This window comes from Anarrhichthys ocellatus, unplaced genomic scaffold (assembly GCF_004355925.1).
Source record: "Anarrhichthys ocellatus isolate YVR2014 unplaced genomic scaffold, GSC_Weel_1.0 scaffold129, whole genome shotgun sequence".
Classification (NCBI taxonomy): domain Eukaryota; kingdom Metazoa; phylum Chordata; class Actinopteri; order Perciformes; family Anarhichadidae; genus Anarrhichthys; species Anarrhichthys ocellatus.
In genome coordinates, this window is record NW_022280159.1 from 268,282 (window position 1) to 292,449 (window position 24,168).

General features: G+C 41.5%; 2 protein-coding genes across 7 annotated transcripts in view; one reads left to right on the plus strand and one right to left on the minus strand.

Annotated features, from left to right (window-relative positions):
- asph (aspartate beta-hydroxylase) overlaps window positions 1-17,744 on the plus strand; it is a 46,604-nt gene extending 28,860 nt beyond the window's left edge. For 5 of the 6 annotated variants that reach the window (XM_031877198.1, XM_031877200.1, XM_031877196.1 and 2 more), the window contains 8 exons: window positions 8,122-8,211; window positions 10,561-10,635; window positions 11,059-11,120; window positions 11,381-11,452; window positions 12,699-13,449; window positions 14,543-14,590; window positions 14,709-14,756; window positions 15,068-17,744. In XM_031877198.1, coding sequence (XP_031733058.1) covers window positions 8,122-8,211; window positions 10,561-10,635; window positions 11,059-11,120; window positions 11,381-11,452; window positions 12,699-13,449; window positions 14,543-14,590; window positions 14,709-14,756; window positions 15,068-15,075 — 1,154 coding nt within the window. In that variant the 3' untranslated portion in view covers window positions 15,076-17,744. The remainder of the gene's footprint in view (window positions 1-8,121; window positions 8,212-10,560; window positions 10,636-11,058; window positions 11,121-11,380; window positions 11,453-12,698; window positions 13,450-14,542; window positions 14,591-14,708; window positions 14,757-15,067) is intronic. The other variant, XM_031877197.1, reaches the window with a different exon arrangement.
- The window catches only part of LOC116399794 (WD repeat-containing protein 78-like), a 25,926-nt gene continuing 18,163 nt past the window's right edge, over window positions 16,406-24,168 (minus strand). Inside the window, exons 2-9 of the mRNA XM_031877203.1 lie at window positions 23,791-23,877; window positions 23,525-23,679; window positions 23,258-23,418; window positions 23,032-23,129; window positions 22,722-22,820; window positions 21,609-21,835; window positions 21,359-21,512; window positions 16,406-19,485 (exon numbers count right to left, since the gene is read on the minus strand). Of these exons, the coding sequence (XP_031733063.1) occupies window positions 19,435-19,485; window positions 21,359-21,512; window positions 21,609-21,835; window positions 22,722-22,820; window positions 23,032-23,129; window positions 23,258-23,418; window positions 23,525-23,679; window positions 23,791-23,877 (1,032 nt within the window). The 3' untranslated portion in view covers window positions 16,406-19,434. The remainder of the gene's footprint in view (window positions 19,486-21,358; window positions 21,513-21,608; window positions 21,836-22,721; window positions 22,821-23,031; window positions 23,130-23,257; window positions 23,419-23,524; window positions 23,680-23,790; window positions 23,878-24,168) is intronic.

A 24,168-nucleotide genomic window follows, 5' to 3' on the forward strand; every position in this document is an offset into this window, starting at 1 on the left:
TATATATATACATATACATATATATATATGTATATGTATATGTATATGTATATGTATATATATATATGTATATGTATATATGTATATATGTATATGTATATATGTATGTATATATATATGTATATGTATATATGTATGTATATATATATGTATATATACATATATGTATATGTATATGTATATATATATATATATATATATATATGTATATGTATATGTATATGTATATATGTATATATATATGTATATGTATATGTATATATATATGTATATGTATATGAACTTTTTTTGATTTTAGCAAATGGCTGCAATGAAACAAAGAGTGAAACATTTAAAGGGGTCTGAATACTTTCCGTACCCACTCTATCTATCTATCTGGTGTGAAAAAGTGTTTGCCCCCTTCCTGATTTCTCTTTTTTTTTTTTGCATGTTTGTCACACGTATATGTTTCAGATCATCAAACAAATTTAAATATTAGACAAAGATAACACAAGTAAACACAAAATGCAGTTTTTAAATGAAGGTTTTTATTATTAAGGGGGAAAAAAAATCCAAACCTACATGGCCGTGTGTGAAAAAGTGATTGCCCCCCCCCCCTGTTAAAACATAAATTAACTGTGGTTTATCACATCTTTGGAATGCTGAGTTCAATTTCTCTAGCCACACCCAGGCCTGATTACTGCCACACCTGTTCTCAATCAAGAAATCACTTAAATAGAACACAATTTTATGTGTGTGTGTGTGCGTGTGTGTACGTGCGTGTGTGTACGTGCGCGTGCGTGTGTGTACGTGCGCGTGCGTGTACGTGCGTGCGTGCGCGTGCGTGCGTGCGTGCGTGCGCGTGCGTGCGTGCGCGCGCGTGCGTGCGTGCGTGCGTGCGCGCGCGCGCGTGCGAGCGTGCGCGCGCGTGCGTGCGCGCGCGTGCGTGCGTGCGTGCGTGTGTATAAAATTGTGTTTTATATTAAATGGGCCTAGTACTGTGTATACCTCTTTATTGTGCATTCAATACTTAAGCTATTCAAATAATACACAGGGTCATATATTCATGTTTTTATTTTAAACGTGCAAGGTACAGTGAGTAGGGTGGCCATGCCACTGCCATTTATAAACATACCTTGTCAACTGATACCAATAACAACATTTTCTGTCAATTGCATGATAATCATGCATACAAGCTATTTAAATTGACTTTTTCTTTTTTTTTTTTTTTTTAATTGTCTAATCAACCAAAAATTTCGCAGACCCCCTGTTGAAGACCTCTGGTCTAGTAGGTTGTAAAAATGCCATCACTTTTCTGTAATGCAGCCTTTAAAACCACACAAACACTAATGCTACAGTACAATATGTCGTCTCATATTACAATATCGATATTGTCCAGCCCTAGCACAGAGTCAGTACAAAGAGTTTTATGAATTTATAAGATTCAGCACAGCTATGAGGTTTAGGATCACTGCTCTCCGGCTCAAGCTGGCACAAAGTGGTTTTAGTTTTTTTGCTGATCATGTGTAGACAGCCAGACCCCAGCTGCTGATGATAAAGCCTGAGTAGTTCCCTCGCTGCCTAACATGCGCTTAAAACTTCTCTTACCTTCTCCTCTTGTTTCTTTCCTCCTCTGCTCTCAACCCTCTCTCATTACATCTCTTCTCTCCATGTGGTTCCACCTTTCTCTCGTTCTGCTTTTTCATTTGTTTTTTCCACTACCTTTCGCCACACTGTTCCATCTCACTTCCACATGCTGTGCTCCCCAAACTTTACCCACCACCCCCCCCCCCCCCCCCCCCACCCCCTCTTGTTTGCGTAGGCCTGACCAGGGCGGGCGATGGTCAGGGTGAATCCGAGGTTCTGGATTGGTTAGAAGAAGTGGAGGAGTCTGATTGGTTAAACGGTTTCTTCACTTTCCTGTACGGTCTGATAAACCCCCTGGAGTCCCTTGAGGAAGAGGAGCACAGTGCCTCAGGACGGGAGGAGGAGGAGGAGGAGGAGGAGGAGGACGACGATGATGAAGAAGGGTTCCGAAGAAGAGGAGCAAATTATGATGGAAATCGGGGGCAGAAGATCGTCATAGTCGGCCTCCATAACCAATAGCCTCAGGCCACCTGCAGCAAGCCAATTATCCTCTAATGCACTGATCTTCAACCGAAAGACCTCCACATCCAACAGCCCAAGCTAAACTGTTTTCCTACAATATTTTTCTGCTGACATTGGCAGGTTTCGGCAACTTAACCAAGCCAGTATCTTTTGGATATGGATACAGTATGTCCAGTCTAACATTGTGTTGTAGGTCCCACCCATCCAGGGTTTCATATACTGGAATCCACAAATATTGTCAAACTTGTCAAACGATCTTCAATCTTGTATCGGCAGAATCTAGAGAGGTGAAATCCCTTTTGAAAGAGTTTTCTATGATGTTGATCCCTGTGCTGGCATAAGGACAGGATTCTCAGGAACACTTTTAGAAGTCCTCTCTGAAACATTTTGTTTTTAAGAATCTATCAGCATTCTTTTTTTTGCACAAGCCAGTTGGCAACAGCCAGCAACACTAACACGAAATGCAAAGATCATTTGCACTGGGGACAGCTGCTCAGTTGTCCCGTTCTGACATTTTGTGCTGCGTGCCATACAAATTGATCCTCAACATTTGCTCTGGACTCTGGGATTAGGAGCATGAATTTGTTCTCTTTTAAACCTCAAGTTTAAGTCTCTTGGTTTTGTCTTGGAACACATTTCTTCCTGCTATTAGTTGGGGTCTGTATCTGATAAGAACATATGCACTAATGCAGGTATAAATGCACCCAGAATGCATTGCAATTGTTGGGCCACATCTGGAGGTGGTTTTGCGCATATTGTGAAGGGATCTCAGCCAGATGTAATCTGGACACTTTAGTCTTAAGAATATACCACATCTCTTCCTGTGTCACACAATGTTTTAAAGTCGGTCTACCTGATTGCAAATTGAGATCCAATCATAATGTGGGCAGACTACAGATAAAGACAACACGTTTTATATACAGGTTGTCAATATCCAGGTTATGTATCCAGATGGCATGTTAATACCAGGTGGAAATGGGGTCCTGCACTCATATTTAAATGGCACTGAACGTTTGTAGGAATACTTTATTGATTTGTCAGTGTATATATTGAGCCAAGTTGATGCGTCCTATGCTTCAGGTTCTTATGTATTCTACATATTGTTTGTCTCGTTTCATTGCTCAGCAGCAGCATATATAACTATAGACCTTTTTTATTGCAGACATGCTTTAGGAGGCCAAGCATGTGTGTTAGTAACATTAGTGATAGCTGTATTTCACTAAAGGTAGGTCCAGGTATCGTGTGTGAGGTTCGCTGGAATAGCTTCCTGGGATACTTAATGGATCTGAGCCATTGCTAATGTTATCAATTTCACCTGTGTGTTTCCTACTATGACGGTAAACCAGACTAAAATAGCTTACACCTACAGTAGCTTCTTTAATCCAAGGTTCATGTTTTTGACTAAGCAGAGGTAGAATCCATTCATGTCCAAATTGTTGCCATTGCAGTTAGTTTGTGTTCTGGGTCAAAGATGAGAGATGAGTGCACTGCTATAGAAATGTGAGGGCAGAGTGAAGTGATCCAGGGAAGAGGCATGTTTCTACTATCGCTGCTCCCAGCTTAGACTGTTGAAACCAACTGCAAGTGTATAGTTTAGTGCATATGACAGAGGGTGTGTTTCTGTGTCAACAGGTTTGCCATGAACGTAATAGCTGTTATGAATGCATGGGTGACACCTGATTCAGAAACAGGCTTTTCCTGCTCTGGGGTGGAGTAACTGTCGCTTTGGCTTTTTAGAAAACTGAATCTACATGATGCACAAAAACACTGGAAAATACCGGACATGCATAAAGCCATAGCTATCTGGTGAGAGAGAGAGAGGCCTCTTCTTTCAGGCCTTAGGCACTCACTTCTGTAAATACTGTCTTTATTGCCACATGTCCTGGCATTTACATAACTTCTATCCCATATCTGTCTTCAATCAGATTTTGGCAAACCTGTCTTATTCTGGAACTTGGGACATGGGACTTTTCTGTGGCTCACTATTTGCATACTGACATAAGCAAACAGGAAATCTGATGCACTCCTTTTGAAAACAATGTGGCCTCTGACTCATTGCAAATATAATTTTGTGTTCTCTAATAACATACAATCCATCACAAATGGCACCTCGATATGGTTAGAAGGTTGGTATATGTCAACTAATCCTTCATCCCTGTGGTGACTGTATATTTCTTACTTTAACTCATTTTGGGTGCTTCCCGGACACGGTCAACAGCGTTTCCTACATGTGGTGCTAGTTTATAATGAAGACATATTTTAGATTAAGTCCATTTACTGTGGCTAACTAGTGTCAGGGATAATGCTGAAGTGTATTATTTCTCTCTGTTCAAAGTCCAACCTGAACGGCCAGTGCCAAGGTTCAAGAGGAGAGAGGGAGGACATAAACCGGAGCCAGAGGACATAAGTCTCTGGCAGGAATGAGAGCAGAGTCTCTGGGCTCAGTGGGCTGCTGGCTTTGTCTTTCAACATGAACCATAGTTTGCTTTCTTTTGTACAACGAGATGTGGTGAGGAACTCAACAGTTGGTAAATCGTGACTTTAAGTTGGTGATCGCCATATAGGCGTTTTACAAATTAGTATTTTGGTACAACTTCAGTAATCATGAGATATAACTGAGACCTTATTGTCCACTACATTCACAAGTATTCCATTTTGCAACTTGCAAAGTAGATATGTGTCCTGCTTCGGTAAGATGATGCGACGGTGGTGACAAAAGCCTTGCTTGTCTGCTCTATTATAAATGCTTTTCACAGCTGTCATTGATAACATTTAAAGTGAAGATCTAGTTGTGGGACCTGGTATTCTATGCATGCTGGCTTACTGAGACACTTGATGGAATTTAGCCAGAAATGTATTTCACCTGAGCTTTGCTTGCTGTGACGAGTCAAAATGTCTGCTGTGAAAAAGGTCTATGGCTGTATTCACACCAAATCAGGCGTTGCAGTGCAAATAGGGACTGCAGGGGTGCAAAGTTGAAACCGTATGAACCTTTGGAGAAATGCAACCCAATGTCACGCTGCACTGACAAATCCCATAACCAGCAATCCAGAGCTGTACAACCCTGCCACGAGTGAACAAAGATGTTAACCACTGTGCAGTTGCTTGGTGTCAATGGGCTATTAAGTGACACTCTGCCGTATAACCTTGCACTATATTGCAGCGATTTCTCATTTGGTGTGAATGTAGCATAAAATAGGCTTAGGTCAGATTCTGCACAGCTGATCTTGAGTTTCGTCTCAATGATGTATAGCCAAGTTTATAGCAACAGTGCCCTTCTGCTACAAATAGTCAGTGTGGTTTACTTCAGCTTGAGGCTGAGATTGGCTTCAGCTTTTCTAGGGGACTTGATAGTATTTGGATCTGTGTAAATGGCTTGTGCATGAAGTACAATTTAATGTTTTTTTGTTGTGTCAATGGACAGATCACTTCATGGTGTGTAATGACTAAGGTATAGCCTTTAAAGGAGCCCAGTGTAGTAAATAATGTCTTGTTTGTATGCAACATCAGATAAAACACCTGGAGATGCAGCCAAGAGAGGACCTCAGAAAGGTATCGTCATGCAGCCACCTGCATGAAGCTGTGCTGCGTTACACTGTGGGCTAGACTAATGGATGAAGTTTCAACTACTCACAACTCATTGTGATCTTAGAGCCAACTGAGTGTTGGATCTAAGATGAGTTTTATTTTTATGAATGAGTCATTGGATTTGCAGTGATTTAAAGATGTTTGGCCTAATGATGCGCTGAATTAGTACTCTATTCTGGTTAAACATGGATGTGACGAAACTGTTGTAAATCCTGTTTAATGCAGTTTACACCAGTTTAAACTGAGTATACAGACCAGTGAGATCAACACAGAACTTGCAGGAGAAAACGAGTATGGCATGGAACGGGTTCTAATTCATTCAGACTTATACATGCATGCCTGATGTGTGGTGAGGTCCAATAACAAAGTGAATTTGAGCACGTCTTTGTTCATTTTACAAGTGGTGAAACATCCAACAGTGTTGTTGCTCATCCATCCCAGAAACCTCTCCAACCAAGGAGGTTGGCTGGAAGCTTCGGGAGGCTCTAAAGCAGCAGCTGGCCGTCATCCATGAACGTGTGGAGGCCAAGAAGCTCGCCAAACTGGCACTGGCTGAGGTCAGACTGCTGCTGGCCAAAGAGGAGGAGGACGACAAGGAGCTGGAGCTAGGGAGGAAGGAAATAACAGCCAGAGTGAAGGAAAGAGTGGCCACCAGGCTGCAAGAGGAAGAGGCGAAGATGGAAAAAGAAGAGATTGAGAAGGCTCTGGAGAAACTGAGGACGGAAAAAGCAAAACAACTGGATGTGAAAAAGGAAGAGGAGAGCAAGGAGGAGAAGGAAGGGGAGAAGAAATCAAGAAAAGGAGTGGAGAATGAGGAGAAGTCTGAGAAAAAGGTGGAGGGAGAGGGAAAAAAGGCACAGGAGGAAATCAAGGGGAGAGTGAAAGAAAAAAGGAAGGGAAGCAAATCTGAGAAATCTGACCGAAAAGGCAGAAAATTAAGCGAGGTGTGAAGGTTTTGTTCCCATAGGAGGGCATTGCAACGGTAAGGCGGAATATCAAACGTGATATTTGGTACAGACCAAAATGGGTCTGCTGCACCAAGTATCAAAAAGTGTTGTGCTAAAAGCTGCGATCAAATTACAGCTTCATAGTCTTGATACTTATTATTTATCAATTCTGGATTTAGATCAAAATGTAGCCAATTTAAAACGGTTTAGCTTGTGTTTGGAAATTATTCATCAGAATAGAAATTTGGCTTCTTTTGTCAAATGAAGGTGAGAAGGAATTTGTAGAAAAGCATTTTTTTTTTTTTTCTTAGTTATGCAAAGATTTTACTATGTGCACCAATATTCTGGTATCTATCAGCACTATGATTTCAAATATTTCAAATGAGACCCAGCCCCATGTGGCCTGTGTGTAGATGGAGAGGGTCATGGTGTACATGTCAGCTATTCATGTCATGAAACAAAAATACTGTGCAGTTACGACTTTTAACCCAAGAGAATAAGAAGTTATTGTAACAGGATTTGTTAGTGGGCCTAAAAGCATCAACCCAGTAGAACAGTTGATTTTCTGAAATGGTTAAAGAAAAAAAAAAAGTCTAGCTAGAAATGCTTCCTATGTTTGTTAATTTGTTTCATTATGTGTTAATGCTTTTTGCTTTATTCATAGACTTCTAGGTCTATGTTGAGAGAGAGACAGAACAAAATGCTGAGTTGGTAATTTGCTACACTTCTGGGTTCTGAACTGACCAGTTAAAATCACTGTCGGAGATGTTGGTGTATCCTCCATGATGAGGAAATACTGGGATATTGGGAAGGATGGGAGTAATGGAGAAAGTTATTTGAAGGGATCAAAAAGAGCACTGATCGATACTCGGTGTTTATCAAGTGTGATGCTCATGATCATGTTTAAATTTGACTACATTGAAAATAAATGTAATTCACTAATTATGAGAGTGAGTTTTCATGAATTTTCTTTTGTCAATAAAGTAAGTAAAATAAGTGCCTCTTTTATGACTATAAGCCTTTGTCTGTGGGTCCACCTCAGTCCAGAAGACTCAAAGTACACTTTTAAAGGGTTACTTGTCTTGGGTAACACGCATTTTTTCTGCACACATTAATTACCATTCATTTGAAAACAAAATTAGTCAGGAATATCTGTTGAAATGTAACACAAGGTTTTTGATACTTTAAGACGCATCATTCGGACGATCTTGTGTTTGAGATATCTGATTAAAGTCAGTCAGTCTGCAAAAGAAACCCCATGCCTTAATCAGGTGGTCATGCGATGTGATCATGCCCCACTAGCAATACCAGCTAGACTGTTGTATGCAGTATGTCTTCTTCATATATGTGTATGAAATGTGGCCTATTTAAACCCGTCATTAAATATGAGCTGATATTTTTCAGTGTGATCGAGGAGTCTGTACACATGTACTGTACGTCTCCTATGTCTGTAATGTACACGTTTCCTGCCAGCAACATGTGCATTCATCTCATGTAGGACTGAAAGAGAAGGCTGTGGTTGTCACTTCCCGTCGTGAAGAAGCTGCTGCTCCAGTGGAGATTCCAGAAGTTCAACTGACACCAGAAGGTACACACATGCACATGTTCACTGCTGTGTCTTCACAGGAACCTGTTGATAGATCATGGGAGGAGAAGGAACACAGGTGTTCTATGGTGACAGATTTCCACAGTATGGCAGCGTTACAGTATATGTTATCGTAACCGTAGATAACACACCGTATATGTTGGCGGTAACGGTATGGCAGCGTCACAGTATACGTTATCGTAACCGTAGATAACACACAGTATATGTTGTCGTAGATAACACACAGTATATGTTAGCGTTAACGGTAGATAACACAGTATATGTTAGTGTTAACGGTAGATAACACAGTATATGTTAGCGTTAACGGTAGATAACAGTATATGTTAGCGTTAACGGTAGGTAACACACAGTATATGTTGGCGGTAATGGTAGATAACATACAGTATACAGTGGGTACGGAAAGTATTCAGAACCCTTTAAATATATATAAGACCTTACAGCTCACAGTGCATGTCAGAGCAAATGAGAATCATGAGGTCGAAGGAACTGCCCAAGGAGCTCAGAGACAGAATTGTGGCAAGGCACAGATCTGGCCAAGGTTACAAAAGAATTTCTGCAGCACTCAATGTGGAAATGGAAGAAGTTTGGGACAACCAGAACTCTTCCTAGACCTGGCCGTCCAGCCAAACTGAGCAATCGTGGAAGAAGAGCCTTGGTGAGAGAGGTAAAGAAGAACCCAAAGATCACTGTGGCTGAGCTCCAGAGATGCAGTAGGGAGATGGGAGAAAGTTCCACAAAGTCAACTATCACTGCAGCCCTCCACCAGTCGGGGCTTTATGGCAGAGTGGCCCGACGGAAGCCTCTCCTCAGTGCAAGACATATGAAAGCCCGCATAGAGTTTGCCAAAAAACACATGAAGGACTCCCAGACTATGAGAAATAAGATTCTCTGGTCTGATGAGACCAAGATTGAACTTTTTGGCGTTAATTCTAAGCGGTATGTGTGGAGAAAACCAGGCACTGCTCATCACCTGCCCAATACAATCCCAACAGTGAAACATGGTGGTGGCAGCATCATGCTATGGGGGTGTTTTTCAGCTGCAGTGACAGGACGACTGGTTGCAATTGAAGGAAAGATGAATGCGGCCACGTACAGAGATATCCTGGAAGAAAACCTCTTCCAGAGTGCTCTGGACCTCAGACTGGGCCGAAGGTTCACCTTCCAACAAGACAATGACCCTAAGCACACAGCTAAAATAACAAAGGAGTGGCTTCGGAACAACTCTGTGAGCATTCTTGACTGGCCCAGCCAGAGCCCTGACCTAAACCCAATTGAGCATCTCTGGAGAGACCTGAAAATGGCTGTCCACCAACGTTCACCATCCAACCTGACGGAACTGGAGAGGATCTGCAAGGAAGACTGGCAGAGGATCCCCAAATCCAGGTGTGAAAAACTTGGAGAGGAAAGGAAAGGAAGAGAGGGAGAGAGAGAGAGAGAGAGACTCTTTCCGTACCCACTGTATGTTAGCGGTAATGTTAGGTAACACACAGTATATGTTAGCGGTAACAGTATGACAGCGTCACAATATGTATTTCGGTGACGAATATGGGTTTATTTTGAAATCGTCATGAAGGACTTGATTAAATGTGTAATTGTACAAACAGTAAACTATACTGTAGTTAACGTCTTTATAGTTCTACTTAGCTGGTGACATTTACCTGTGCCTATGTAGCAATTAATACTGGCCACTGCAAATATTTAATGATAAATGAGTTTGATTGTAAAGATTAGTTATATTTTGAGTGATTATAACTTTTTTAAAAAAAATTTTAGGGGCACTTTTTATTTAGTGTTCTTGGCAGCTTCCTGCTTTGTTGAAGTTACTTTGGCCAAAATGAACCTGGACTCTCCTTAGCAGTTGTGCTGAAGAGGCACAACTGCCAGACGTCTTCCCTCATGTATGCCGTTCACCATGACATTTCAAAGAGTCATTGGAGAAAAATGAACATTTGTCACTAAACATTAACACATAACATCAAGGTGTTGATGGAATGCAGCAATTGTGTTTGACAAATCCAAAGTGATTTTGGCTAAGGAAAGAAGTTGACAATAAAGTAGTCTTTAATGATGAAATCGGAACCAAAATGAAACAAACTGAAGAAAAGCAACCGTGTCACAGATTATTCTGCTTCTGTGTTGATGTAGCTGCAATGAGTGAATGTAGGATAATCACATTTTATTGAAATACTTCTGAGTTGGTCATATGTTTGGCAGTGGACCATTTAACATACTGATGAGTCCTCAAAGTTGAACTGCTTGGTTGAATAATCCTCTTTCTTTTTCAATTTCAATGGAATGCAAAATTGAAACCTGTATCACCTCCTTTCTCAGCTGTTGTTGAGCCTGAGCCTCTGGAAGATGTGATTGAAGCTGCTGTAGCAGAGGACTCTTCTGCACCACCACCAGGTGTGTGTGTGTGTGTGTGTGTGTGTGTGTGTGTGTGTGTGTGTGTGTGTGTGTGTGTGTGTGTGTGTGAGAGAGAGTGAGAGATAATGGCCCTCATCGATGCAGGCAGACAGTTAATAAATGCAGAGAAATTCCGTGTGTCACATTTAAATGTCTAGTTACACTACAGTATAGCTAGGAGGGTCTCCATGCACTTTTAGACCCACTTTCTTAATCTTTCATTGAATAATTTTTTCTCAACACAGTTGTTATTTGGAGAGCGTTGTTGATGTTGTACATACAGCATGCTGTCTAGTTTTTGTGTCATATTTGAGAACACTAGAAGTACTCCACCGATGTAAGTCCAGGTGTGGTAGGTAGCAGTAGGTGATTTAGAGTAGGTGAGAGAGAGAGAATCTTATAACAATCTGCCTCTCCCTGTAGAGCCTGAGCCTGAACCTGAGGAAGAACCTGAGGAAGAGCCAGAGCCTGTGGAGACTCCTGAGGTTGGTACAGACCAGGTTGATTATTATAAAACTTTAGTGAAACTGGGTCCAATTAGAGACAGCCAATCTTGATCCTTTTCCAAAACTTCTCTGCTTAAAGTTTAACTTGTAAAATCAAATATACAGAAGAAGGTTAATTTTAAATGAATTGGTGAAACACTGAGTCCTTAAAAGAATCGGAGTATAGTAACCTGATACTTAAACTACTTGCACAAAGTATGAACCTTTTGATGACATGTGGGTGGTGTATTCCTTTTCAGGTGATTGAGGAGGAACCAGAGGTGCTGGAGGAGGAGCCTCCTGCTGAGGAAGAGGAGGCCCCTGTGGAGGAGGTATGTCATATTTACCTCAGATTTAAAAGCATGTGCACTTAAGCACAACAAATACTACACAAAGATCTTTATTTCCTAGTCTGTAGTCCCAGTAGGAATGAAGACCTGCAGGTGTCAGTACTGCTTCATACAATCCAAAATAATAGCTGTTAAAATGAAAAATGTACGCCTCCTGCAGGTAACGAGTGTAGCACCTGTTTCAGAGGATTTCTATGATACTTATAGTTAAAAAATGATATAAAATGATACAAATATACTGATAGTAAGCGCGGTGGTGTTAGTGATGTTTTTTTAAACATTTCTATTCAAGTAATGAATAGCACCTTGAGGCCCCTACTTAGTTTAAAGCTACAACAAAAAACAACTTAAAGAACAGTACATTTCTACAGTAACTACCAGGGTGGGCTATTGCTAGATAACTAACACACAGGACCCCGGTAACCTGCCAGCAGGTCTAGTATTTCTGTTGATTTTAGTGCTTAGAGGTATAATGCAATGTCAATTCATGTTACTCCCACATTCCACTATTCAACAAACTACAGACATCATCCTCTTTTAACGAGCCGCTGTGTTTTTGCTCTAGTCTCTGTGTGTGCACTATGTCAGTTGTAACCTAGCTGTGCCCCAGTTTGTCGGACAATTGGAGAAGTAGCTCGTAGCAAAGAAGGTTCCTGAACCAGACCTGTTCACTCAAAGTATAGATGCCCAGAGTAGTGAATCTTTACAACTCCAAACAACTGGTTTGGAAGAACTTTGTGTACATTTTAAAGTTGAATGCATCAATGTGGTGCCCTCTGAGAGCAGGCTAGATCAATGAAGAACGTTGTGCTCTTGTTTTAGCAGCAGTGGAATGTCACTAAGTAGATTTACTCAAGTACTGTTCTTAATTACAATTTGGGGTACTTGTAGCAAAACAAGTTCATCATTGGTTGTATAAATATGAATGGTGATGACACAGCAAAAAAGTCACCACAGTGTAGGTAACTAATGGGAACCACTGCTGGTCCTCTGGTGAAGCCACATTCCACTGTGGCACAGGTTCTAGCTATGATCACCACCAGCACCTTCACTTCTTTAAGAATGATCGTGTTCAAATATCATTCAGCACCAAAAGGTGCTGTTGTTGGCAACTTTTCAACCACATGAAAGCAAGAAAACAGTTTCCTTTGATTTTGTCAAATATATCCACACGTTTTAAAGCTAATCAAAACTGTGTAACGCCATTTCTTTTTATAACCTTTTTCAGGCTGTTCCAGTTGAGGAGGTTGAAGAAATGATGGCCAACCAGACTGAAGAGGAGGCAGCACCTGAAGAGGAAACAGAGCAGGCTGCTGAGGAGGAGGAGGAGGCTGCTGAGGAGTCTGTGGAGGAAGAGGCTGCTGAGGAGTCTGTGGAGGAAGAGGCTGCTGAGGAGTCTGTGGAGGAAGAGGCTGCTGAGGAGGCTGTCGAGGAAGAGGAGGCTGTTGAGGAGGAGGCTGCTGTGGAGGAGGAGGAGGAGGCTGCTGAGGAAGAGGCTGCTGAGGAGGCTGTGGAGGAAGAGGTGGCTTACGAGGCTGTGGAGGAACTTGCAGTAGAGGTGGAGGCTGCATTCGAGGAGGCCGAGGAAGAGGAGGAAGAGGCGGCTGCAGATGAGTCTATGGAAGAACCCGCTACGGCACAGGAGGCCGAGGAGGAGGCTGCTGCTGAAGAGGTGGCGTCAGATGTTGAGACTGTAGAGGAAGAGAGCGCTCCGGCAGAAGAATCTTTTGATGAGCCCACTGAAGAGGATGAAGCTGTTGAGGAGGATGTGGAGGAGATAGTGGAAGATGAGGAGCCTGCTGAGGAGGAGGCGGCTCCAACAGAAGAAGCTGTTGAGGATGTAGCCGAAGAGGAGGAGGCAGCTGTGGAAGAGGAGGCAGCTCCAACAGAAGAAGCTGTAGAAGATCCTGCTGTGGAGGAGGCCGCAGACACAGAGGCTGCTCCTGAAGGCGTAGTAGTTGAGGAGCAAACAGTAGCAGGTAAGGAGGAAAGCAAGGAAGTACTGATGCCAACATTTGGCTTAAATAAATAGTCCCAACATTTTGGGATGTGTGCTTATTCAGCATTAGTTTGATACCACTGTCCACATTACAGTCGAACTCCACAAACTTTACACATGTCTATTTAAAGGTCCTGGGCATTGTTTAAAGCATTCTCCAGAGGGAGCTGTGTAACTCAAGTTACAAGTTTGAAATTGGAAAGTCGGGGGTTGTGGAGACCGAGTTGAGTTCACCAGACCTCTGTAGCCCACTCCTCATCTCCGCTAGTTGCTTGAGGCCACATTAACAGCTACTAGCATAACACAACCGGATCTTGACAAGGAAGTACATCGTGTAGAATTAAAAACCCAGTATCTCTGACTCTGCTGTGTCGTTTCTATCTCTCTGTCTCTCTTTTTAAATTAAATTGATGGAGTACTATTTTAAATACGAAGCTTCAGCCAAGAGTTGGTTAGCTTAGCAGTAGAAACCGTTAGAAACGGCTATCCCTAGCTGTAACAAATCAACAGACTATTAAACACATTATATTCCATTTTTTAACAGCGTTTTGCTGTTTTACAGGCGGTTGTGTGCTACACTTTATCTTGCCAGTGACATGTTACTTCCTGGAGTCTACACTTGTTGCCTGCTCAGAGCCTAAAATAATCTGGCAGATATGACGTCAAATTTAGTTTTTTGTCTGGATTAATACGTTCTATATAGCATGTCAATGACGGGGCTTCAGTTGAAGATGTTGTCGATCGTTCTATGACTTTTCTTCAGTCCGCTATCAAAGCCTGACTGTAGCCGTCTAGTGGAACTGTTCAGTGGTCACCACGGCACTGAGGTTCCTGCATGATTCAGAGCTCGTCCAACAGTGGACAAAGAAGCTCTATTAACCAACTCAACACTGACAACTGAACCATTGGGACAGATTCAAGTTCCTGTGGCCCGGTTCATCAGGGTCTATGAAAACATCGAATATATTGCGTGCTACTGGGCCAGTAACATCGTCCACCTGGCTTTCTTTTGTTGGTGCTAATTCTGTTTTTCGAGTTCATGGTTCTAAATGTTTCTTGTTCCACATTCACAGAGACGGAAGATGAAGTAGAACACGAAGTAGAGGAGGCAGCAGAAGAAGGTGGGCACAGACACAAAGTCCTGCACCAGGAGAGAGATGCATTGTACATTTAATGGGGACAAAAGCTTTGTGAGATGATATCATGCCAATATTTGAACGTGTGTGTTTCTCTTTGCAGCAGCAGAGTTTGTGGAGACAGAAGAACAGATTCAGGACGAGCCCACAGGTAAACATTGTGTTCATTCTGCTTTATACTCACAATGATGACTTCTGCTGTGTATGACCTAATGTCTTCCTCCTGTTTCTCCGCTCTGAAGGTGGGTTTAAACCATCAAAATATCCAAATGTTATCGTTTCACTTCCTTATAGTAATTTATAGTTGTTTTTCTTCATAAAATCACAAACTTCTAATGATAAGAAAATAAAAGATTGTAATTTATATTGATTAAATTCTTTACAGGAGCATCTCATCCTCCAATATTATCCTCCTTCCAATACAAGAGCAAGAAGTCAACTTCCTGTTTGTGCTTTCCACAGAAACGTAAAGGCTGCCGCGGTCGTCGTGGTGACGGAGCAGGGACCCAATGACCTTGCATCAGCACCATCTGAGCATGCTCAGAGCGATGATGCGCCTCTCCTCCTCCACAGAAAAGAAATTGAGTTGTTATGACAACACTCTCTTCCCCCCTGTGTGGCCCCCCCCCCCCCCTGTTTTCACACCTTCCTTCAAATGTCCCTTTTGGTGTAAATGTGAGATAATGGATGAATTATTATCTTTTACGGTACTCCTGTTTTTCCCCTTCTTGTTTTCCCCTGAATCCCGTTCTTTGTTTCTTTAAGTAGAGCCCCCATTTCCATTTGTGTTCAGGGTGATGTAGTTCTGTGTGACTGAGGCCAGATGGTCAAGCCATGTGAACGCTATGTGCTCTACTTGCAGCTAGTTTACCGGAGTCTTATCTGCAAGAGCTGTAACTTTAAACCAGTCTGGAACTTTATTTTGAAGTCTCTTAGTTTGGCTTCCTGGAGCTCAATTCTGTTGCTAACCAAACTTGAGGCCAACGTGCACGGCTGAGCCAGGAGATTGGGGTCTATACAGTGAGGTGACTTTGTTGGGTCAGAAGATTCACAGATACTAAACTTAGCGAACCCAACACTGCAGAGTTTATCCCCTCTGGACCTTTCCCTCCTGCTGATAAGAAATCTGCTTGATGGAGGTAATAATAAAATATTTCAAATTTAGTAATCAAACTAAAGGTGTAATGTCCTCCACTCTATTGCAGGGCAAGTTCAGAATTACGAAGAACATTTCCATTCAGCTGTGTAGTTCTGGTCACAGCATTGTAGATTCTATGCAAAGCTGTCGTGATCTCTCTCACCCACTTCCCTCACCCCTCCTCACCCAGCCAGTTTACTTACCACTGAGTATGAGCCTTATGCTAGCATGTGAATTCGGAGAGAGCTTGTGTGTGTGTGTGTGTGTGTGTGTGTGTGTGTGTGTGTGTGTGTGTGAGCATGTGTGCGGATGAATTCCTTTTGTTTCCCGTGATGAGCATGTTCTTGTGTGTTGACACATCTCTTCTACTAGTCAACCCTCTCAGTGAGCCCTAGAGTCATGATGTACTTTTGAGACTGTTGAACTATTTTCTCCTCATTTGTTCTCTCGCTACCTTTACCTCTGTGTGTTTGTGTTCCGTCGATTCCTTGCTCTTAATTCTTTCCGGATACGGTTACAAAGACCATCAAACTATCCTATCAAATCATTTTAAAATGAAGTTGTAACTTTAAACTTCTGTTTCTTGAGTTTAAACTGTGATGTAAATTAGGACATAATGGATGGTGCAAAGCTGTCGCACTGTGGTGTAAAGACTGTTTTTTTTTTAAACACACCAGCTATACATGGATCTGGTCTAGCAGGCTGATGCAGACAGGATAGTAGCACTGAAGCATTTTAACCCCGTGTGATCCAGACTCCACTTTCTTTTCTCTGAATCACAAATGGAGAAATGCATCAGGCATCATATTCCTGTGGAAGTCGGCCTCCAGTTAAATTATCCGACATCTTTGTTTTTATCATCAGTGACATGTTTTTTATTTACTAAAAGGGAAAGTTGGCGACACGTTTCTTTAGTCACTCTTCCCTTTTCCTTTGTGACAGAATCAGAATTTGTCTTGGTGTGTGTTTCAGTCACTGATCCTCGGTAGCAGGGCCCTGTTATCAGAGAGCAAAACATCATTCCATCGCAGAATTAAAATTGTGGAATTATGAGAGCGTTATGCATCTTATTTTGAAGGCGATGGCCAGATCTGCAGGTAAACATCCTCTGGTGTCCCTGTTGCATCAGAAGATATTTTAGCTTTGGGTAAATGGGTGCAGCTCTGTGGAGAACACATTCCTGTTGGGATGCGGACAAACAATATGTCGATCTGATGTTTTAGGATAAATCACAACACTACTAGTGGAAGAACAGAGACCACGTAAAACATACCTCTTTTTTTATTCTTTTATTTGGTGTCACAGACCCACTTTGTGTTTCTAGTCCTGACATTTTGTAACTACCAGATTGTTTTCATGGTGTGCAGTAGAAGTTTTTGTAGGATGTCTCGTCTACTAGCTGGTCTTTTCTACTTCCTGACACTTTGTAAGTCAATGTGAACTGTAAAACCTTTTTAACATTGAAGATTACAGTCTTTACCAAGAGAGAGCTTCTAGATTTTTAAAAGTTAACGTTTAAAAAAAAAAAAAAAAAAAATTTTTGAAAATACGTTGAAAGCTTTTCACAAAGCCATAAGATGTTTGACAGGCAGGTTTAAGGGGCTGTGCTACTTCAGGACAATGGTTTATTCTCTAACAATACAAAAGGAAGAGCAATGAAATAAAGCCGCAGAGCAACCACACACTGCAGCAACCCGGTGAAACAGATTAGGATCTCTTTCATTACTGATCTTTGATGAGAAGTCATGTACGTGCTGCGATGACATGGACAGCGGTGCTCCCAGACAAAGAGGGGGTCAGTTGTTGACGGCTGGAAACAGTAGACGAGCTCCACAGTATTATGAGGAAATACAGTTGTTTGTTAACAGCTGCCTCAGCTGTCTGCAGGTCTAATACTGATGATGCTTAAATTATTGTGAAGTAATGATGGATTGTGGATATTTGAAGTGTCACAGTTTTCTGTAAATGATCTTTTGCTGCAATAAAAGGTTTGGGACAACACGGCAACGACTCGTCTTTTTTGATGAATACTTTTTGTGTATTTGCCACTTCCTCTAAAAGATGCTGTAACATCCTTGTACAAGAGTGAAGAGGAGCTGATCACATCAGAGTAGTCTGATGAAGCAAAGCTGTGACTGAGCGGCCTCACCAATTCCATTTAGAACTTGAAGATAGTTAACTTTATGATTTGTTAAGTTCACTTTCCACAGATTTTTAGAAACCTCTGATTCTTAAAAACAAGAGATATAAAATCATGAATGTAAATACCCGCTGCTATAAACATCCACAATATTCGTGGTGGAAGAAGTACTCTGAAGTTCTGCATTCATTATTGTACACCAGGTACATATGACTCATTGTTCATACTGATGCATGAATGCAGAAGTAGTACTTTAGTGTTGAGGCTGGTCCATGTGGAGTCAGTTTGGTGGTTTAGTCCAGTGGTTCTGGGGTCTTGAGATCAAGGGTGTAGGTTTGGTTTAAACTTAAAGGACATTTTTCTTGCCAAAAAAAAATCTGCTTTTACAGTGTGTGCATTTTCACATGCACATACAGAAACACACTGTGCTTGGTTGGGTAAAAGGTGGATCTGTCCTCTACTAGTCTGTTGATTCTGGTGACAAACTATTGCTAACATGAGATCATTTGAGAAGTTTAGTCTTTGGTGGTACTGCTAACTCGCACACATCTGAAATGTGACACGGCGTTCCACCCAGAGCCCTTTTATTGTAAGGGGTCACAATCCAAAAAGGTTTGCCAACCGCTAGTTTAATCTTCAACAATCATTGAATGTTAATGTACCAAAGCTGAGACCTTACAGATCCGACCCGCAGTGCTGTGCTGCATGTCGTCCTCTCCCCTTTTCCTGTTTGTCTGTCCTGACTATCCTTTACATCATTTTAAAATGATTGATCTGAAGGAGGAGAGAGAGCCCTGGTAGCTTGCTATATAATATAGAAATGCACAAGATAAAAGGAAAACACATCAATTCAGAGTAATGAGAGGAAGCCAGGAGAGTTGGAGAAAAGTAAACTCATCTTAACTTTTGTATGACCAACAAAGCATCCGAGCAGGTCAAGCAGGTAGAGTCAGACGAATAAGATTCACCTCTTTTCACTCAATCTTCTGTCCTACTAAATCTGGTCACAAGGTGTCAGCAGACCTCTGACTCAAAGCATTTCATCATGCACAGGAATCAGTCAACTCTTCAGTATACAGGGATGATTAAGACTGAAATATAAGCATAATTTATGTTCTATTTCATATTGATTTCAGCAATGGTAGGTCTATTCCACAGGAGTGGTCCCAGCTACCAGACACTGAGCTCATTGGCATTGATTTGGGGAATTGGAGGATTTGAATGGCTTCAGGACTTTATAAACTACAGTCACATAAAAATGAAATATGGTGTGTTATTTAAAGAATAATATTCATTCTTCTTTTGCACAACAATGAAATAGAATTCAAATGAAATGAAGTGACTTTTCTGTTCCCTTGAAGCTTGAACTCTGAACAATCTTAACCATTATGTTTAGTCTGATGCTTTCAACAGTAAAGGACAACGTACAGTAATGACCTATGCCAAAATACACCTGTGTTACTTATAGATCTGGACACACTTTTCTGTGTACTGATGTCGTGTTCGCAGACAGAAACCCAAATGGTTTGGGTTTACATCTGTCTGTGTTTCTTAAAGCTGTTTGGGAGCAGCAGAGCGAAGGATGCCCTCCAGAATATCCACCTGAAAGACAGGAGGGACGCTGTGGGTTGTTTGTCATGTGAGTCGACCATCATGTGTCCATGTAACTGAGGAAAGAAGCTTCCCCACTGCATCAAATGCCTTCAAGCTAGTGCACATTAACAGAGACGTCAGTATGTCAAGGACAGCCCAGGATTACACTGAATAGTAATTAGTGTTGTTAACATCTGGAATCGTTTTGTCCCCAAAATAAGAATGAAATGATTCAAACTTCCACAGAGTTACATGACAGAATACTGTTGAACTTGATGTTGAATTTGTTTCATTATTGAACTGCAAATATTGAGTTAGTGTCTCTGATTGAAGAGGTTTAACCTGTGATTAGTTCAGTTGATATTGCAACAGTGCTAACCCTAGATTAACCATCTATTTCCACTGTTAAGTCTGAAGAAGAGCTTTGCTAATTCCAGTTTGTTCTAGGGTGCTTTTATTGTGAAGCTTCTAATACTGAAACAGGAAGCTGTTCCTGTTTAAATCCAAGCCTCCAGTGTAATTAACCGATGATGCTGATTTATTCTCTTTTCAACTGTCGCTCAGAGGATCTTTGTCTCTCTCAGTTGTCGGTCTGGTTGAATCATTGAACAGCGTTTTGTTTTCCATATGCTAAACTAAATAACATCTATTAGTGAGAAAGCATCAGTGCATTCAGACTGAAAGAGCAGTCCTCTGACACATCTGACTGGACACAGTCAAGCTTGTGGCAGGAGATTACATTTCTAGTATGTATCTAGTAAAAGTATGAATAATAATGAATGAATAATGCATTTTATTAACATAAATATATCAGCTGTGATAGCGGCTAATCCTCTCCTCTTTAGACTACATAATGAGCTAAACAAAACTGAAAACTGTTCTTCTCCTGGAAGGACTGCAACAGTGATAACAAAAGACAGCACAGCAAATTTCAATATAGGCCGATAGTTTCCCACATATTAATATCTGTGATAATACACTGAATTTATCATCTGTTGCCCCAAATCTGCTCTCAGGGCAGATGCTGTTGTGTGTTTTAGAAGACAATTACATCTATGTAATTCAGTAAGATCAGTAATATGTAGAACAAAACAAATATATTTCCCTTATAACTGTCAGGAAATATAAATAGCTACGGCTGTGCTGCACAACAGCAAGCACCTCTATCAACAAGCCATGCTCTTTGTGCTTAGAACTTTGTCTGAGCCTCTGGACACACAATTAAATTAATTAATTGATAACATATTTTCATGTCATTTTTATGGCTTTGCATAATTAATTTTTCTATGAATCTATTTGCTAGTGCTGGGCAACGATTAAAATATTTAATCGCGATTAATCGCATGGATTTTTTGCGATTAATCGCATTGTTATGGCAAAGTTCAATCATAAATTCAAAAGTAGTGTATTGCGCACTTTTATTTTAAAAGTACTGCTATATGAACAAAAGGGCAATAACATTTGGTTCACGAGATGCAGGTAGCATGTTTTATACTTAATGTGAATATAATTCATACTTTGTTGGCATCTTATTCTGAAAACCGGATGTTCGTCTGAAGAAACCGGATGTTGTCTCGCCCTAATCTGACCGACTATAGGATGTTTGCTGGCTTTTACCCCACTGTTCTTGTCATCCTCTTGTTGTTATGTATATGTATTGTCTCTTGTCTTTCAATAAAAAAATAAAAATAAAAAATTATAATAAATTTTAAAAATGCGTTAACGCGCGATAAAATAATTGTCGGCGTTAATGAATGAATGCGTTAACGCGAAATTAACACGTTAACTTGCCCAGCACTACTATTTACCCTACAGACATTCCTAGCCCTGCACAAAGGCAGGGCTAGGAATGTCCTTTCTGCAAAAAGGTCCTCAGTTGTACCTGGCTGCTCTCTCCCACACTGAGGTTCTTGAGCTGGTAGACGGTCACGTGTCCGTCACTGTCTCCTACCAGGACACAGTCTGTCTGTGCGGCGAACACCAGGGACTCCATCTTCACACCAGCCGCAGCAGGCTGCACAATGATTGGGTCCAGGCTGAAGTGTACATGGAGGACACACGTGATTACTCTTGGCACAGGCTTCACATCACAGAAACAAATAGTGAGACAGAGAACAATCCCAGGCACTCACATGCTTGAATTCAGGTCCCAGATCTCCAGTTGTTCCTCATTAATGGCTCCAAATACTGTGGCCCACTTCGGGGACCACTTGATGTCACATACTGCTATCTGGGTGGAGCTGAAGCCGAACATGGGGAAATGGTGGTCCTGCTTCCACAGCTGGATGGTCCAGTCAGAGGAGCAGCTCAGGAACACATCTGGACAGAGTGGACTCCATGTGATGCGGTTCACAGGACACTGAGGGGGTGAGATGTGACTGATGTTACCAAAGGCCTCTCTGACGAACCCAAAGAACAACATCAATAAGTGGTCACATCTTGATGATTATTGCTTTAGCCCCAGAAGATGTTTACTTCTAGTACCTTGAAGAGATGATTTTTCAACATTAGTAGAGAAAATATGGAATGATTGTTTATACTGTTTATACGTATTGCCGCAATTAATGTGGATCTGTGGATTTCTATTCCATTTATTTAAAGCAAGAAATATTTTTTGATATTTATGAATCTTACTATTTTATCTGTGGATTTTGTTTATATTTATATATAATAACTCTTTTTGTGTGCATTGAAAAATATTTTAGTGTAAAGAGTCTTTTAAATAAATGAAAAAACACATTTGTGGAACCTTCTGTGAGCATTCATTCATATTGAGACTGTCTGAGTCCATATGTGTCTACTGACACATTGGAAGCCTGCTGTGGATACAACTGGAGACATGTTTCCAGATGAGGTAAGCTCAGTGATGAGCTTTGATACATTAACCTAACTCTACTCAGAGATGCTTGTTTCTCCGTATTTGTCCCCCTGAGCTCATGGCATGCATGTCCTTCACTGTGCTTATGTGGATAAATCCTGTTCATCAAGACACAACAGTGTTACTATTCAAAGAATTCACATACCTGCAAACCAACATTAATTAAAAGTAGCAATATCACTAAAGTTAAACATTTGACTGCATGTTATAGGACAGAGCTAAGGGCCAGTAAGCAATGCATTGTGGGACAGAGCATGAATGGATTTGAAACAATCGCTACTGATGAAATGAAATGTGAGCTTCTGAGGCCTTGTGGTCTTTGGTGTTTTACGTGCTTATCAGAAGGAGAGGTCAGTGATGGACTTACAAAGTGCTTCCTGTACGTCTCCAGAAAGTGCTGATTGTTGGAAAAGGAGCACTTGTGAATGAGCCCTTCTAATGTGCCGACCAAATAGACACTGGATTCCTGGTGCAACAATAAAACACAATGATGACAACAATCATTTACAAAGTCAAAGTTCACTTAAAATCAACCTTAGAAATGTGTTTTACTGAAAGTCAGCACTGCATTATCACAAAAGATATCTGTGAATATGGTATTTTCCACAGAAACAAGTTTGAAGCCCAAGAACTACATTCTCGTCAACTCATGTTGAGAAGTTCTCTCATCAACTCACGGTTGGATGGAAGTCAAAACACAGACCAGGAGTAAGAGCTGACAGAACATTTTCTGCCTTCTTCTTGGTACTCTGGATCTTCTTGAGCTTCATCAGGTCTATGACAAGATAAATGATTACGTTATACAGATAGATAGACAGATGGATAGTCTTACAGATTGTATCGCTACGCAGGTCAAGCTAAATAGACAATGGTAAAGCCATGTGCTGGTGCTGAGCACAGTACCTATGCAGTCGAGGCCACTGCTGCAGATAAACCACTTGCTGATCCTTCCGTCTGCAGCCACAGAAAAGAGAGACTCCACCATCTCCTCTCCTGTCAGCCTCAACTCCTGCTGGGTCCATCTGAGCTGCCACACTGGATCCAAGTGCCTGTTGGGACATTCACTGCACACACACACACACACACACACACACACACACACACACACACACAGAAGTAAAGAACGTTCTCTTCAGTGTGTGATGTAAAAGCTGAGCTGTCCACACGCACCTGCTGCTGAGGACACATGACTCGCTATCTTGACTCTTCACATTGTAGATAGCAATGCTGCCGTCCTGCATGCCCACAGCCAGCTGACTCGGGTTATTGGATGAGAAATCCAGGGAAGTCACAGCGCTGTCACACTGGATGGCACGCTCAGGCCACTGCAGAGGAGACACAAGACAAGATCTGGAATGGACAGCTGGCACACAGTCAACCTTCTGCATACTGCTGGGGACACATGGAGCCCCTGGAGCTAAATAAAGGAGTCATACCGTGATATTTTTGAGAGACCAGCAGCACACCAGGCCTGGTTTCTGCTTACTGGAGCCAGACTGACCATAGCCCACACCCAGAAGGTCCTAGCAGAGAGAGCAGAGCACAAGCAGACCTCTCTTAGTGAACATCCATTTCTGTCAGCTGGGAACAGTTTTCAATTGTTTAGTACAAAGTAGTTCAGGTGAAAACTACGGGCAGTATTTTCTGTGGAGAGTATCCAACTCATTTTTTTTTTTGAAGAATACTTTGTTTTTCTCGTGAGAAATCCAAAAACTGAAGTAACAACAGCAGAACTATATCAAAACATCTGTTTACTCCCATTTAGTCTGTGCCTCTCCATCTACATGTCATGTTTTCCTCATAATTAGTAGTGG